This window comes from Vicugna pacos, chromosome 35 (assembly GCF_048564905.1).
Source record: "Vicugna pacos chromosome 35, VicPac4, whole genome shotgun sequence".
NCBI classification, from domain to species: domain Eukaryota; kingdom Metazoa; phylum Chordata; class Mammalia; order Artiodactyla; family Camelidae; genus Vicugna; species Vicugna pacos.
The window spans coordinates 5,341,384-5,357,392 of NC_133021.1; the positions used below are offsets into that span (position 1 = coordinate 5,341,384).

The following is a 16,009-nucleotide window of genomic DNA, read 5'->3' on the forward strand; positions in this document are numbered from 1 at the left end:
CCCCCGTCCGGGGGCCTGGGGATCCGCCTGGGTTTGGGGTGGGGGTGGGGATTCTGCTCGTTCTCCATGAGCTGCTGGCGTCTCGGGGTCTGAAGGTTCCAGAGTGTGTGGAAGGAGAGGCTCCGGGGTCCTGGAGTCATGGGCTAGGGTGGAGGAGGGGGCGCCACGACCCCCACCCGCTGCAGCAGGAGGAAGCTGTGACCCTGGACTAACCCCATGCCTCCGCCCTGGTGCACTGCAGAGCTAAAGCCCGGCCAGGGTCGAGATCCACACGCCGCAGCCTGTACCCCGCGGGAAGGGGTGCCTTCAAGGAGACCTGGTCGTAGCAAAGGCCACTGAGAATCCTACCCCCTGCAGAATTCTGGGCACATAGCTCCACGCTCTGGGGAGAGGCCTTTGTGATTGTGGGTCTGGGTCCTCGCCAACCCTGGTCAGATACGCAGGGGAAACGACGGACCTGCCGTCGCCCTGGCTCGGACACGGTCTGGCCTCTCCCCTGTGCCGTTGACAGTTTTGTGAGTTGTTGCGCACAGCAAGCTGGAAGGGGCTCTAGACATAAGACAAAGAGGACTTCAAGTTGGTTTTGAAGGGGTGGGCAGGGTCAAAATTCTCTGACGCCAAACGGCAGACTGAGAAACATTTTGGCGTTTGTTCACGTGAAAATCTGGGAAGAATCCAAGCGTCTGGTGGAAGATTTGCTAAATAAATCACACTAAAGAAAGTGGACAGGCTCCTGGAAGGTAATCCGTCATTGTGCCGAGGAAGAATGCTATCAACCCAACTAGTGATCGCGATATTCTGTGCAAGAAAAACTGCGTGTTGCAAACCAGTGTGTGATACGAGCCCATTTGAAAAGTACAGACATAAAATGATACATGCCACATTGTTAAACTGGTTGCCACCGGTTCACAAAATTACTATTTTGTTTTATTATTTTTACTTGGCTTTTTAATTTTCTTCTTTTTGCTTATCCATGTTTTATAACTTTTATAAAATGATCATCTTCTGCTTTTCTCTTTTTAAGCTTCTTTTCAAGAAGTGAAAGAAAAATTAGAGACAAGCGGGTTGGGGGAAGCAATCCCCACCGACCAAGGATACTGACGCAGAAGCAACCCTGACTCGGGCAAACGGGAGATGAGCGGTCGGACGCGGCAACCCCTCCTGTAGTGGGAAGGCAGCCGCAGCCCTCTCTCTAGGACGGGCTAGGTGCTCAGTGACAACACTCCCGATTCCTCTCCACCCAAAAACCACCAATGAGTTTCACCCGTCAGTGGGGCCCAACGTGTCCACGTAGCTACCGTATTAAATTAAATTTAAATGTATTTCAAGAAATTTTATGATTCTAATTTACTGTTATCAGTTACCTTCTTTGGTTACCATTGACTGAACACTCAGTACATCCCAGGTAAGATGTTATGGTTTACACCCGTCTTCTTTGAGGCTCCCAAAGCCCCTCCAAGAGAGAGTTAGGTCCCTTTTTCATGTTACTAATAAGGAAATAGGTCCGGTGAATTTTACAACACTTTCTGGAAGCCCTCCACCAATAAGGGTCCTCCTTTAACTGTCAGGCTCAAAAGCACACATTTTAACTTAAGCACATAACAATTTTAAGTATCCTAAATCAGGGTAAACTCCTCATAAGCTTCACTTTATTAATAGAGGCCTGCTCTTCCAGCAAAAGGTAGGCCAAAATGTGATTCTCCAACATGCACTGGAAACAGAGGTGGCCTCTCTCCTCTTCTCCCGGGCTGTCGAGTCTAAAACGCAGCCCTTACCGCCTAATGCATTCTAGTACATACTTCCTTACTAGCTCCAGATTTTCTGTTCTCTTCTGGACCCAGGCTACCTGAGGTGGATTCCCAGTTCGATTACTTACAGCTGTGTGATTTTGGACAAGTTACTGACCCCCTCTGTACTTTCTCTCCTCCTGGGTAGCTTATTATTTGTAATCATAACAGGACCGCTTTCCTCATTGCATTGAGATAATTAAGTGCATCAATACTCAACATGTGCTACGTCCATCATTTCCTTACCTACGCTGTTTATTTTTAAGACATTCAAAACCTGGCAAGGTAACCCCCCCCCTCAGAAATTTCCTGGTGATTCGTGAACTTTCCCCATAATGATTAACTGAACACATTTTTAACAAAAAATCCCGGATCCACAGGAGGCTGGAAGGCCATTTAGATCAGCCTCCTCAGAACGTCTACCTCACCCTGAACCCCTCTTTGCCCTCCAGGAAGTTGCCTCCTCCCCAGGGGTTCCCCTCAGGGAGTTCCTGCCCAACTCCCACTGCCCCACGAAGCCTTCTCAAAGGCTCCAGGGTTAAGTACCTCTTGGGAGACTCATCAGATCTGCTGAATGTCTGTCTGCGTATTAGGGGCGCTGGTGGCTGTTGGAGACCAGTGCTCTGGCCCTTCTGTTGGGTTCACAGAACTACAGGTAGATAGATGCCTGATGGAAAAAAGAGGCAGAGTATCTGACGTCTGGGGCAGGTTGCTGTGAGGAACAGGAGGAGCAAAAACAGGAGCTTGAGAGAGTGACTCAGCTGTCCTCCCTCCCTCCCTCCCTTGGAAGACAGCAGATGCAGCTGGGGCCGGAAGCAGGAAAACCTCCCCACCCACGTACTGACCCAGAGGCACCAGGAATGCTCCATGTTTTTGCTGTGCCCGAGGCAGCTCAGGCTGACAGCCGCAGAGGAGGGTTGGACCCTGTTCTTTTATAAGCCCAGATGAGTTGTACCTCCAGCTGAAGGTCTTCCAGGGGGCCCAAGCCATGCATTGCCCCCACCCTGGGCCCGGTCCAGGTCCCTGCCCAGGGCGTGCCTCCTTCATCACCCTGGGTTCCAGGTTCACTACTCAGGGCAGCAACCCAGCAGGTGGTGCCCAGCACTCCCTGGAGTCTGTATCAGTAAGGTCCAGGCCAGAGTCCTGCATCTTCCAAATAAGGCTGGGATTAGGGAGAGGCAAATGAGGAATCACAAAACAAACCATCAAGATAAGTCATATTTTAATACAGTATTTTTGAAAAAGATCAATTATTTTTGCCAGAGAATCTATGATGAAGAAAACATTGAAAACATTTTTTGAAGATGAGCATTACTGGTTTTCCCTTTTGCTTCAGGCTCAAAGGTGCCTGGGCCGTGATGCTGTGGCCAAGCAAGGCCCCTTTGCCTGCTACAAACCTTTGCCTCCGCTGGTAGTTCAGGGCGAGGTGGGGTCAGGGGCTCGGAGCCCAGGGCTGTTTACTGAGCACACAAGACTCTCTGAAGTGGGTAATTGGCCATCATTTCCAAATGACAAGATTCTTGAAATATTTGTTACTCATAACACTTTTGCTTACAAGTTTTAGCATTCATTGATAATTCCTGCCTGAAACAGTCCTCACTGTAGTGGCTGCCAAGTAACAATCTTTCCAATTTCATCATTTCTTCTACATTTACCAGCTGGAATTCCACGGTCATAGTTTTTCTCCTGCCTCCTCTATTATTTCAGTGCATCTTACTTCTATTTACCTTTCTGTTCTGTGTGGTTCTTTGTTCTTTCAAATAGCTTACTTCGTAATTTAGGAGGCTTCCTAATTTTGTTCCAGCTGTTACTTTTGTATTGTCCTGAATCCCACATTTCTCCATCTTTTATTATCAGCCAGTCAGTTAAAGGGGTTCCCTTTGGTTTCCTCCTAGTATTAATGACAATCTCTTACTGCTCCCTCTTGCCTGTTCCCATGCTGACTCATAGCTTTACTACTTTACCAGAAATTCTTTATATAGCATTCTTCCCTCCTGGCTCAACCCTCATAGTCTTAGATATGAAATTAAATATATTAAATGCTAACAACGAGCCCTTTAGCTAGGTAAAGCTCAGCCTCTGATATAGTCCTGAGAAAATTAATTTTTGTATGTGGTGAAAGTACAGATCAAGACTTTTAATTTTTCTTGCAGACGTGCAAGTTTAGCACCATTAAAAAAAAAACACTGTCGCCTTTCCAATGAACTATTTTTCTAACTTTGATAGAAACTGACTATAGAGTATTTTTTTTTTCAGGACTCTAATCTGTATGTCCCTCCTTTCACGAAACTAGTGTCATAGCTACTGAAGCTGATGGTTAGGCCTTGAAATAAAATGGTGTGTCTTGCGATTTTGTTTCCCCTGTTCAACACTGTATTTAGTTCTTTCGCTGTTCCACGTAAATCTCAGTATCACACTTGTCAACTTTTACAGCAAATGCTCCTGGGAATTTGATTGGAATGGGATAGAGTCTATAGATCCGCGTGGGGAACACTTGACGCTGTAACAGCACTGAACCTCCCACTCCACCAACGCAGCACGTTCGCCCGTTGTCCTGGCCATCGTCTCCTCTTCTGCATTGTTCTCAGCATATAGTTCACTTGACTTCATTCCATGGGTCTTTGTGGTACTATCATAAATAGTAGTCCATTTTAATCAAATTTCCAGTTGTCTATTGCAAGTAGGTAAAAATACAACTGTTTTTGAATATTGATTTTATATTCTAGATTTCTAAACTGACGTGTATTATGGTGGCTTTTTTTTTTTCTGGTAAAGTTTCTTAAAAGTTTCAGTGAAGGCAATCATGCTGTCTCTGAATAAAGTTGTTCTTGCCTTCCAATCTGTATCTTTTCAACCTCTTTTTCTTGCCTTATGCAGTCAGCTAGACCTTGCACTACAATGTTGAATTGGAGTGGTAACAGGGAGCATCTTTGATTTGTTCTCAATCTTGGGGGAGCTATTCAGCTTTTCTCCATTATGACACTAACTATAGACATTTTCCAGATGTGCTTTATTAGTCTGAGGAAGCTACTTCCTACCCCTGGTTGAATACTGAATCCACCTCAGCTTTGCAGTCCCAAGATAAACTCGTTTGCCTTCATGTATTACGCCTTTTATATACTGGTGAATTAAATTAACTAGCATTTTATTTAGGATTTTTACCTCTATGTTTATGAGGAACATTTGTAAGCTTTTTGATAACATCGGGGTTTTTTAAATTTTATTTTACTGAGTTTAGTCAGTTTACAATGTTGTGTCCGTTTCCAGTGTAGAGCACAATTTTTCAGTCATACACGAACACACATATATTCATTGTCGCATTCTTTTTCACCGTGGGCCACCACAAGATCTTGTATATATTTCCCTGTGCTACACAGTATAATCCTGTTTATCTATTCTATATATGCCTGTCAGTATCACATCTTTTAAAAACAATCAGTGTAACACAGACTTCATAATATGAGTGAAGAAGCACCTGTCACCTATTTTCTGAGTTTGTATAGAACTGGTATTTTCTTTCTTTCTTAAAAGTTCACGGAAATCATCAGTGAGATGATCTGAGCCTGGATTTTTTTCTTGTTGGGAGATTTTTAACTGTGAATTTAATTTCTTTAATAACTGTAGCAACTTTCAGGTTACCTATCTCTTCTTGAGTGAGCTTTGCTAGTTGGTTTCTTTCACGAATTTAGTCCATTTCATCAAAGCTGTCAAATCTGTGCTCTTTATTCCTTTCCACTCTTTGTTCCATTGGTTTCTAGTCTTTTTATTTCACTCCTGTTTACACTGGGCTTATTTTACTCTTTTTCCTAGTTTCTTAAGGTAGGAGTTTAAATTATTGATGTGAGACTTTCATTCTTTTTTAATATAAGCATTTTAGTGCTATGAATTTCCCTTGAAGCACTGATTTTTCTGCATCTCAGAAATTTTGGTCTGTTGTATTTTAATTTGCATGTTTTATAGAATAATACTTTAAGATATTTTCCATATTTCTCTTGAAATTTCTCAGACCCATGAATTATTTGGAATTGGGTTGCTTAATTTCCAAGTGTTTCAAGATTTTCCTGTTCTTTTTACAATTGAGTCTTGTTAAACTGCATTATAGTCTCAACACATTTTGTACAATTTCAATTATTTAAAAATTTTTAAGATTAGTGGGCCAGGACATGAACTATTGGCGAATGCCTCGCATGCAATGGAAAACAATGTTTTCTGCTGTTGTCTGTTCTAGACGTGTCCACCAGGTCTAGTTTGCCGATGATATTATTCAGCCCTTCCATAGCCTTGCGGAGTTTGGTCTCTAAGTCATGTTACCAAGAAATAAACACTGAAGTGTCCACCTAAATTGGTAGAGTGTATTTCTCCTTTCAGCTGTGTCTTTGCATGACCTTGAGGCTTTGCTGTTACGCGCATGCCCACTTAAGGCTGTCTTTGGTGAAACACTGCTTTTATCATTATTCACATTCCTGATCATTTTGGGGTTTTTTTTTGTTTAACTTTTTTATTGAGTTACAGTCATTTTACAATGTTCTGACCATTTTCTTTGCTCTGATTATACATTTACTTCTAGAAAAGGGAACATATGTTCTAATGTCAGCTCTCAGGCTGGGAGACAGGGTGGGGCCGAATCAATCTGATCTGTATTTCAGCTGTCTGAGCTTTGTCGCAACTTCTGATTGATTTAGCACAAAACTGCCTTCAGACGTTTGGAGGGCAGGATGTCTTCCTCAGCACGGCCTGCCTGAGCACGAAGGAACTGTAGGGATGCACTTGTGCTCAAGGCCAAGCCGCAAGCTCTCGGAGCCGTGTGAAACATCTTGCCTTACAGCCTGTAGTTATTTTTTGTTGTTGAGATTTTAAACATTTTTTACTGAGTTATAGTCATTTTACAACGTTGTATCAAACTCCAGTGTAGAGCACAATTTTTCAGTTATACACGAACATACATATATTGTCACATTTTTCTTGCTGTGAGCTACCACAAGATCTTGTATATCTTTCCCTGTGCTGTACAGTATAATCTTGTTTATCTATTCTACATTTTGAAGTCCCAGTCTGTCCCTTCCCACCCCACCCCCCGCCCCCTTGGCAACCACAAGTTTGTGTTCTATGCCTATGAGTTACAGCCTGTAGTTTAAACATCTGCCTGTAGTTTATGTTGGTTTTTCTAAATGAAAATCTTACCTACAAAAAAATAGGACTTTAGTTTCTGTCCCAACCCCCAATTCCTGACAACTTTTTGTTCTCACACATTGGCCAGAACTGCCATTACACTGCTCAATAAAAGTCATGCGCATTCTTTAATTTTCTTAATTTCATGGTATGTATCTGTTTTACCACTAACAAGAAATTTGACCATTTTTTAAACATACCCCCTACAAAGTTAAAGGAGTTACTTTCTATTTCCAACTTAATATTTAAAATCATCCATGGGTATTACAGTCCATCAAATGATTTACCTACACATAGTGAGACACTCATATGGCTTTCTTCTGGTATAGTGGTTAATTTTACATAAAGAATTTCTAATTCAATCTTTCAAACATCCTAATATGTCTCGACTAGGATCAGATTCCGCTTCACACGACAGAACCAAATCTCCTCCCGACCAAAACGAACAATGCCTTGAACAAGATCGCTCATGTCTCTTTTGTGTAAGAAGGTGCCCAGATTTGGTCGTCTGGGGCTGGCTCAGCCACACCATTATCACCAGAGAGCCCAGACATTATTTCTCTACTCAACTCTAGCAGATGGCTTCCATCCTCAAGAATTTTAAGATGGTTTTACAATGGCTACTGAGTCTCCAAACGTCTGGTGTGTTGCACGTTAAAAAGAGGAAAGATGAAAGGACACTGGGCGAGCTCTCCCTAGCTGTATGTTTTCCTTCTGAAGAACATTCCCATTACACCCTCTCAGCAACTTCTATTTCCATTTCATTACTCAGAATTTATAGCATGATCACACTCAACTACAACAAAGATGCAGAAATGCAGCTTTTTAGCTGGGCACACAGACATCATGAAAATTGCAGCGATCCCATTAGTCATGAAGAAACACTGGGTTCACTACTAGTGATCTGCTACACATCATGACTTTAAAAAATAAAAACTCTACATTATTAGATACATTTTTGCAGTAAGTCCATTTAGGATTTTTAAATATATGTTCACAAATGACTTCATCATTTTTTTCCAAAATGTCTTATTTTCTGTGAAATACTGTAAAATGTTAGAATTAGCTTTCCTGAAAATTATCAACTACTACTGAAAATCTCTGGAACCTCTTTCTCTTCTGGGGCTGGGGCAGAGTTGGAGGAACAAGGTAGATTTTCAAGCCAGAGATTGTTTTTAACTTTTCTATTTTGTTTACTTGCTACAGATCTATTCATTTCTGTTAAGTTTCATTTATCTGGTAACTTTTCCATTTCATTTAAGATCAGACCCAATGGGGCATTATCCATTCACACAGTATTTGACTTATACCTTCAACATTATGCTAACATCTCTGGCTTCTAGTGGGCAAGGCTGCAGGTGGGTCTGCATCACGCAATACAGCAAGCTTTAAACTAACTGGCTCTGGGAAGAGGAAACACAGTACGTGTGCATTCTTTCTTTAATATGTGTATGTATCTTCCTTGGGATATCAATACATGGGCAACATACACAATATTTTCCAGGTTTAACTGTACCAAGTATCTGAAACTCTTTGCTTATGCGAGACTCTTCTTCCCTTCTGTGAATCAACATTCTCCACTCCCGGTGTCTTGACTTTGGGTCCTGCATTATGAGCTGAGCACACAAGGATCAGGCATTCAGAAAATCATTAAGTACATCCTTCAAGAAAGAAAGCTGCTATGGGTAAGAGACGGGATTCCCTGCTGAAGTGAAGAGCACAAAGCAGTGGGTGTTTCAGAAATACCTGCAGTTGTGAATCCTCGTATCCCTTCAAGGTCGCCCTAGCCCACTTTCCAGGGTCCCAGCTCTTTCCAGACTACTGCTCATGCACATAAGGTAGCTGGTGGGATTGTGAAAAAACACCGACTCTCTACGTAAGCAATCAGCAGAATGACTTCCCACCACCCTGAGTCTACAGCTACAGGTGCACATCGCAGGAGCACCACTCAATGTACTGAGAGGCCACCAGGTACCTCAAAGTGAAAGAGAGGTGAACCAGGATTAAAAAGTGACGGTAACGGAAGCTACTCTGGGTTATCTACACAGAAGGAATGAATTGAGAACTGCAGCAAGATGCCACCAGAGAACAAAAGCTAAGCTTGCTGTTCTGTATGGAGGCGGTCCATTAAAAACGTAAATCCTGGAGCATCTCGGCCAGCGCTGGGCCACGTGGGTGAGGGTCCCGTCGTGACTGCACGCGCTGCGGACTCTCCTGATGAAAACCACGGTGTTCTCACCAGCGACGACAGAACAGATTCCAGCACACAGCCACATAAAGCAGGCACTACACTGATTATGTAACTGAAGAGGTAGTTGCCAGGCCCACTTACAAAGGGCACAAAGTAACAGGAAAGCCTGCAAGTGTTGAGATGCATTTTTACTGCCATACTGTTATAGTAACAGGCTGTATTTCTTAATAAGAATGCTGCTGTCCAGAGTAGAGATACCTGAGAAGCGGTACTGTTACCTGGCAAATTTCTCTATCAAATGTGGCGTTCACAAGCAACATGCCAAACTACACGAAACATATTCTATAGTACAGAGAGGAACAGAACACCTGAGCATCCCTGTAGGTCTTACAATGCAGTCCTTACTGTTACCCTGATTATTACATTTATTTACACACTTTCAAAAATCTTTATGTTCTGTTATGAACATGCTTATCACTGATACTTGAATATTTTCTCCAATCTTTTCCTAAAAGTTTGGAACATCTGGAACATAGTTTCCCTTACTTGTAAAGGAATGAATCAAAGTAATAGTGATATAACCTTCCTGCTGAGAATCTACCCCACTGGAAACATTCGTGTGTGTGTGTGTGTGTGTGTGTGTGTGTGTGTGTTCTATTCTGCTACAAGTTTATCACTTCTAGATGAAGAATTTCCCTAACTTACAGCATGGTTTCTCCAAAGCATGAGATTCTGATACCTGAAATTCAATGGTTTTATATTTTCTCATTAAAATTCTAGTGGTTAATAGATTATGAATTTCAAAAGATTGTATTCCATATTCATTTCCATTATGGAATTTCCCTTGTAAATGCTAGCATATTAAAAAATTACTGACATTCACTTCATTCGTGTATTTCTTCACCTGCGTAAGATTAAAGGTATGACTTCCTCCTGTTAACTTTCACAGGGCTCACAGATTTCACAGGGTTCCTGTGACATGTACTGGCGTTTTCTGAGTGCAGAAGAAACAGCTTTCTGTGAATGTCCTTCCACGTGCTGTAAACACACGAGGCTTCTCTTCAGGATGGGTTTTCCGGTGTACAGAGATGATTCCATTTACAGTTTCTCTCCTGTATGAATTTTCTGGAATTTCCTGAGAAATGGTTTCTTACACTTAACTCACCAACATATTTGTCATCTGCATGAATTCTCTGATGCATGATGAGCTGTGACTTCCAACAAAAGGCTTTCCCACAGTCACTGCATCCATAGGGTTTCTCCCCTGAATGAGTCCTCTGATGCACAATGGGCTGAGATTTCCTAATGAAGGCTTTTTCACACTCATTGCATTCATAGGGCTTCTCTCTTGTGTGCATCCTCTGATGTACAATGAGCTGGTATTTTCCACTGAAGGATTTCTCACATTGACTGCACTTATGAGGGTCTTCCCCTTCATGCGTTCACTCATGTACAATGAGTAGTGACTTCCAAATGAAGGCTTTCCCACATCTGTGACATTCGCATGGTTTCCCCCCGAGTGAGTTCTCATGTGTATGAGTTGGACTTGCTGCTAAAGGCTTTCCCACATTCGCTGCACCCATAAGGTTCTTCCCCAGCATGAGTTCTCTGATGAGAGATGAGCTGATCTTTTCTTCTAAACGTCTTCCCACATTCACCACATTCATAAGGGTTTTCTCCTGTGTGAATTCTCTGATGCACAATAAGGTGTGAACTGAAACTGAAGGATTTCCCACATTAACTGCATACTAAGGTTTCACTCCCGTGTGACTTCTCTGATGTACAATGAGCTGTGACCTCAAACTGAAGGCTTTTCCACACTGATTACATCCATAGAGTTTTACCCCAGTGTGTGCCCCCTGGTGTACAATGAGCTGTGACTTGAAGGCAAAGGTTTTCCCACACTCACCACAACCATAGGGCTTCTCCCCCGAGTGGGTTCTCTGATGCACCACAAGATTAGACTTTGTATTAAAGGCTTTCTGACATTCACTGCATTCATAGGGTTTCTCTCCTGTATGGGTTCTCTGATGTATCATGAGCTGTGACTTCAAACCAAAAGCCTTCCCACATTCATTACACCCATACGGTTTCTGTCCTGAATGCGTTCTCCAGTGCGAAACGAGCTGGTCTTTCCTACCAAAGACTTTTCCACATTCACAGCATTCACAGAGATTCTCCCTGGTGTGAATTCTCTGATGTATGATGAGTTGTGAACTGAAACGGAAAGTTTTCCCACATTCACTGCACTCATGAAGTGTCGCTCCTGTGTGAGTTCTCTGATGCACAACGAGGCAGGCCTTGCGGCTGAAGTCCTTCCCACCTCCATTACGACATCTGCAGGGGTTTTCTTCTGCAGGAGTTCGCTGACCCACCACGAGGCAAGACTTGCTGCTGAAGGCCTCCCTGCAGGAACTGCATTCAGAGGGCTTTCCTGCCACGTGCATTTGTTGGCATATGAGCTGCGACTCTCTTTTGACATTTTTTCCAGATCCACTATTTTCACAGTATTTTTTTCCAGTAACAGCTTGCTCATGTTTAGAATGGAATAATGATTCCCTAAGATCATGAAACCCACTGGGATATTTTCCAGCATAATTACTACTAGAATCTATATATTTCAAACTCTTTCCATGTGTAACACATTTATGAAATTCTTGTCTTGAAGAAACATAATTTGTACTATGAAGACATAGTCTTCCAAACACAGTACACTGGTAGCTTTCTGCTCTGCTTCCCAGCTTGCCGTGACTTCCCTGATGCCATTCCACACGATCATCAATTTCCTGGACTTCATCTAGAGAGGAAAATACCCATATGTCATAAATAGTAACATGATCCTAGTATGTAGCACAGAGTGACCTTAAAAACGCCATGTCGTGAGGTTTTTCTTTTAGTTTCATGTATCAGTTCTGAATGTAAATAAAATCTAAAGTGTAAGCGTACCCAAACTCTTGTGCTCTGGGTAAAATAAAATGAAACATGAAAATAGGCATGAGGAACTGACAATAAATACAGTCTTCAGACAAAGAAGGAAAGAACATACAATGGAGGAAAGATAGTCTCTTCAGTGACTGGTGATGGGAAAGCTGGGCAGGTGAACATGAATCAGCGAAGCTAGGACGCTCCCTCACACCACACACAAAAATACACTCAAAGTGGCTTAAAGACTGAAACATAAGACAAGACACTGTAAGCCTCCTGAAGAAAACACAGGCAAAAACATTTTCTGACATAAATCTTAACAATGTTCTCCTAGGGTAGTCTACCCAGGCAATAGAAATAAAAGCAAAAATAAACTGGGACCTAATTAAACTTACAAGCTTTTCCACTACAAAGAAAAAAACCATAAACAAAATAAAAAGACAGCCTATGGCAAGGGAGAAAATATTTGCAAATGATGAGACTGACAAGGGCTTCATTTCCACAATACACAAACAGCTTATACAACTTAATAACAAAAAAAAAAAAAAACAACCCAATTCCACAATGGGCAGAAGACCAAAAGAAGCATTTCTCCATGAAGACATACAAATGGCCAAAAGACACATGGAAAAATGTTCAATATTGCTAATTATCAGACAATTGTAAATCAAAACTACAAAGAGGTATCACCTCACGTAGGTCAGAATGGCCATCATTAAAAAGTCCATAAACTATAAATGCTGGAGAGGGTGCGGAGAAAACGGAACCCTCCTACACTGCTGCTGGGAATGCAGTTTGGTGCAGTCACTGTGGAAAACAGTATGGAGACTCCTTAAGAAACTAAAAATAGACTTACCATATGATCCAGCAACCCCACTCCTGAGCATATACCTGGAGGGAACTTTAATTCAAAAAGATACATGCACCCAAATGTTCACAGCAGCACTATTTACCATAGCCAAGATATGAAAACAACTTAAATGTCCATCAACAGACAACTGGATAAAGAAGATATGGTTTATTTATATAATGGAATACTACTCAGCCATAAAAAAGAATAAAATAATGCCAATTGCAACAACATAAATGGACCTGTAGACCATCATTCTAAATGAAGGAAGTCCAAAAGAGAAAGAAAAATAGCATATGATATCACTTATATTTAGAATCTCAAATATGATACAAATGACCTTATTTACAAGACAGAATTAGACTCAAAGACACAGAAAACTTATGGTTACCAGAGGGAAAGGGAGGGTGAAGGGATATAATGGGAGTCTGAGATATACAGGTACTAACTACAGTATATAAAATAGATAAACAACGAGGTCCTGCTGTATATAGCACAGGGAACTGTATTCAGTATCAACTAGTAAACTATAATGAAAAAGAATATGAAAACAAATGTGTATGTATGACTGAAACATTATGCTGTACATGAGAAATTGACACAATACTGTAAACTGACTACACTTCAATTTTAAAAAAGTAAAAAAACAAAAATAAAAAGTAAAATTTTGCATAATGCCTTCCTCAGAAGGCACAAGGAAAAATGAGCAAAATATAAAGAGGTGGCAGGGGATCTCTGCGCATCACTTTCACTGAACAAATAGCGGCTGAATGCCTATTCCGTGCCAAACACTGCTCAGCCCAGGATGAAACAGCAGAAACGCTGCAGACTAGTTACAGGCCTCTTGGGAGCAGTTACACTGACGTCCAAGAAATGGAAAGACTCCTAAGAAGCATCGCTGTGATGATGGTGACTGACAACAAGCAGTGGCTAGTCAAGGGTCCAGGAAAAAAACAAAAAACCTCACAGAATGGATCAAAATTTGGAATGGCATCTGAATTCTCATTAGCATCTCAAGAGGAGAGAAAACAGAGCATTCAGGAGTTAAGTATAAACATTTTCAGAGCACAGGTCTCAAAATTTATATCAAATGCACCCTTTCACAGGCAGCTACTGTGAAAACAAACCAAGAAAAAAGATGACACAATGAAAACAGACAATAAAATCTGAAAGGAGATTCCAGGGTAATAATTGTACAGCCACGCCTTGAGAAAAATTAGGTTTCACTGGAGCAAGTCAAACGACACGGGAGTGTTGTCACCTGGAGGGTGAAATGGACAGAATCACCAACTGAGCTGAATACACCAAAAGAGCATTCAGATATATGAAGAAGAATCTGTTGTTAAATTAATTATAAACACATTAATGAGAACAGAGAAAGGTGGGCAGGCAAATAAAACAACTCAAGGAAAACATGATTTATGAACAAAAACTAACCATCGTGCACTTCCATGATTTACCCATGAACAGAAATTACAGTCGTAAAGACGTAAAAACTGAAGACTGATCTAACCAGAAGTACGAAGCAGCCTGATTAGGACGATGAGGGTCTGGGACCAGGCAGGGTGTGTATTCTGGGGAGTCTGAGGAAGGAGCATGAGGGAGAATTAAATCTCTACCCTTCCTACTGAGTAACTAGAGGAGAGAGTGAAGGTGCAGCAGCCGCAGCAGCAGCTGGTTATTCAGAAAGCATGGAGGTAAATGCCAGAAGAAAGAGCTAAGAGAGATGAAGTGGTTTTTCTCCGGGGGAATGAAAAACAGAGGGGGCAAGGTGGACAGAATGCTGTTTAAACATCGACGCAAAGGTAACAGTGGACAGGGAACCAGACACAGGACTACGTCCTCAGGCACAGTGACAAATACTTGGAGGCTGACTACAGAGAGAATGCGGAGAGTCGGCCCAGATGTCCCAAAGGAACCTGCTGACCAAGGAAAGGACAGAAAAGGGTATTCAGAGAACACAGCAGCAGTCAGGTTTGAAGACAGCACATCACAGGATCTTAATACCTCACTCCAAGTTTCACTACATCCTAAATCTGAATACTCATTCATTTTGTACACAAGCTCCAAACTGTATCTTCCCCAACACTGATTCCCAACTGGGGCAGTACCCGCCTTGGATGCAGTGAGCAATGAACATGAGCCTGTTCGACTATGACAGTGGCTTCGGAGGGAGTATAACTGTCTATCACATGGTCTTGAAGTCAGAACTATTTCCAGAAGAAGAACACAGGCCAGTGAGTAATTATCTGTGCCCTCGAGTCAGACCTGCTCGAATGTCTGCCGGTCAGTGTTGTCCCTGAAGACCTGCAAAGTTCAATAACCGCAGAAAACGAGATCACTGCTGGTATCTCAAGGAGCAGCACAACAAACTAAGAAACAAGGAAGGAACAGCGGAGCCAGAGAGCAGGAGGCAGGAACTCACAAGGTTACAGACGATTCGAACATGATTCAGGCCTGTGTTAAACATTATTACTGGCCATGGCTCATCTTGAGTTTAGCCACAGGAGACAGTGGAAAAGGAAATTAAGCTCAGAGAGCAGGACCAAGGGCTCACTAGGCCACAGTCTGCCCAACCAGGGGTCCCACGCACTGCAAACCAGTGACTTCTCTGTGGTGCCCACTGCTGCTGCTCTCCCAGAACAGGGTACCTGTTGTACCCACCCCACACCTCTCTGTCTGGTTGGTCGTACGTGGATCACTTGCCTTTAGTCAGCGATCCCCAGACCACAGAGAACCACCACCAGGTCTGATTGCCAACAGGGACCCTACACTTGCACTCACACAGGACAAGCATGAGAACAGGGGTGACAGAATGTTTTTGAAGATGGGTGGATGGAAGGAAAGGTGCGACTAGACGCGACGCGGCTAAGGAGGCAGATGGAGGAAGGCAGAGCCGCCTGCCCAGCAGCTCTCCTGCCCCTTCCTGGTCAGCCGAGCCTGGCCTTTGCTTCCCACCACCATCCGCGCACCTCAGGCGGGCACATGGGGACCCGCCTCCACGCTGGCCCCCTCGGAGGTGACACGTGCTTCTCCTGAGCCAGCAGGGGTGCTTCCACTCCCCTCGCCAGCGTCTCCTTCAGACAA

General features: G+C 42.7%; 1 protein-coding gene across 4 annotated transcripts in view; it reads right to left on the minus strand.

Moving 5' to 3' along the window:
• Positions 1-2,992: 2,992 nt before the first annotated feature.
• LOC102541104 (zinc finger protein 268-like) overlaps positions 2,993-16,009 on the minus strand; it is a 28,593-nt gene continuing 15,576 nt past the window's right edge. Inside the window, exon 6 of one of the 4 annotated variants that reach the window (XM_072954927.1) lies at positions 2,993-11,944. In XM_072954927.1, coding sequence (XP_072811028.1) covers positions 10,896-11,944 — 1,049 coding nt within the window. In that variant the 3' untranslated portion in view covers positions 2,993-10,895. Of the gene's footprint in view, positions 11,945-13,588; positions 14,184-16,009 lie in introns of those variants that run through there. The other 3 variants (XR_012067012.1, XM_072954928.1, XR_012067013.1) reach the window with 3 other exon arrangements.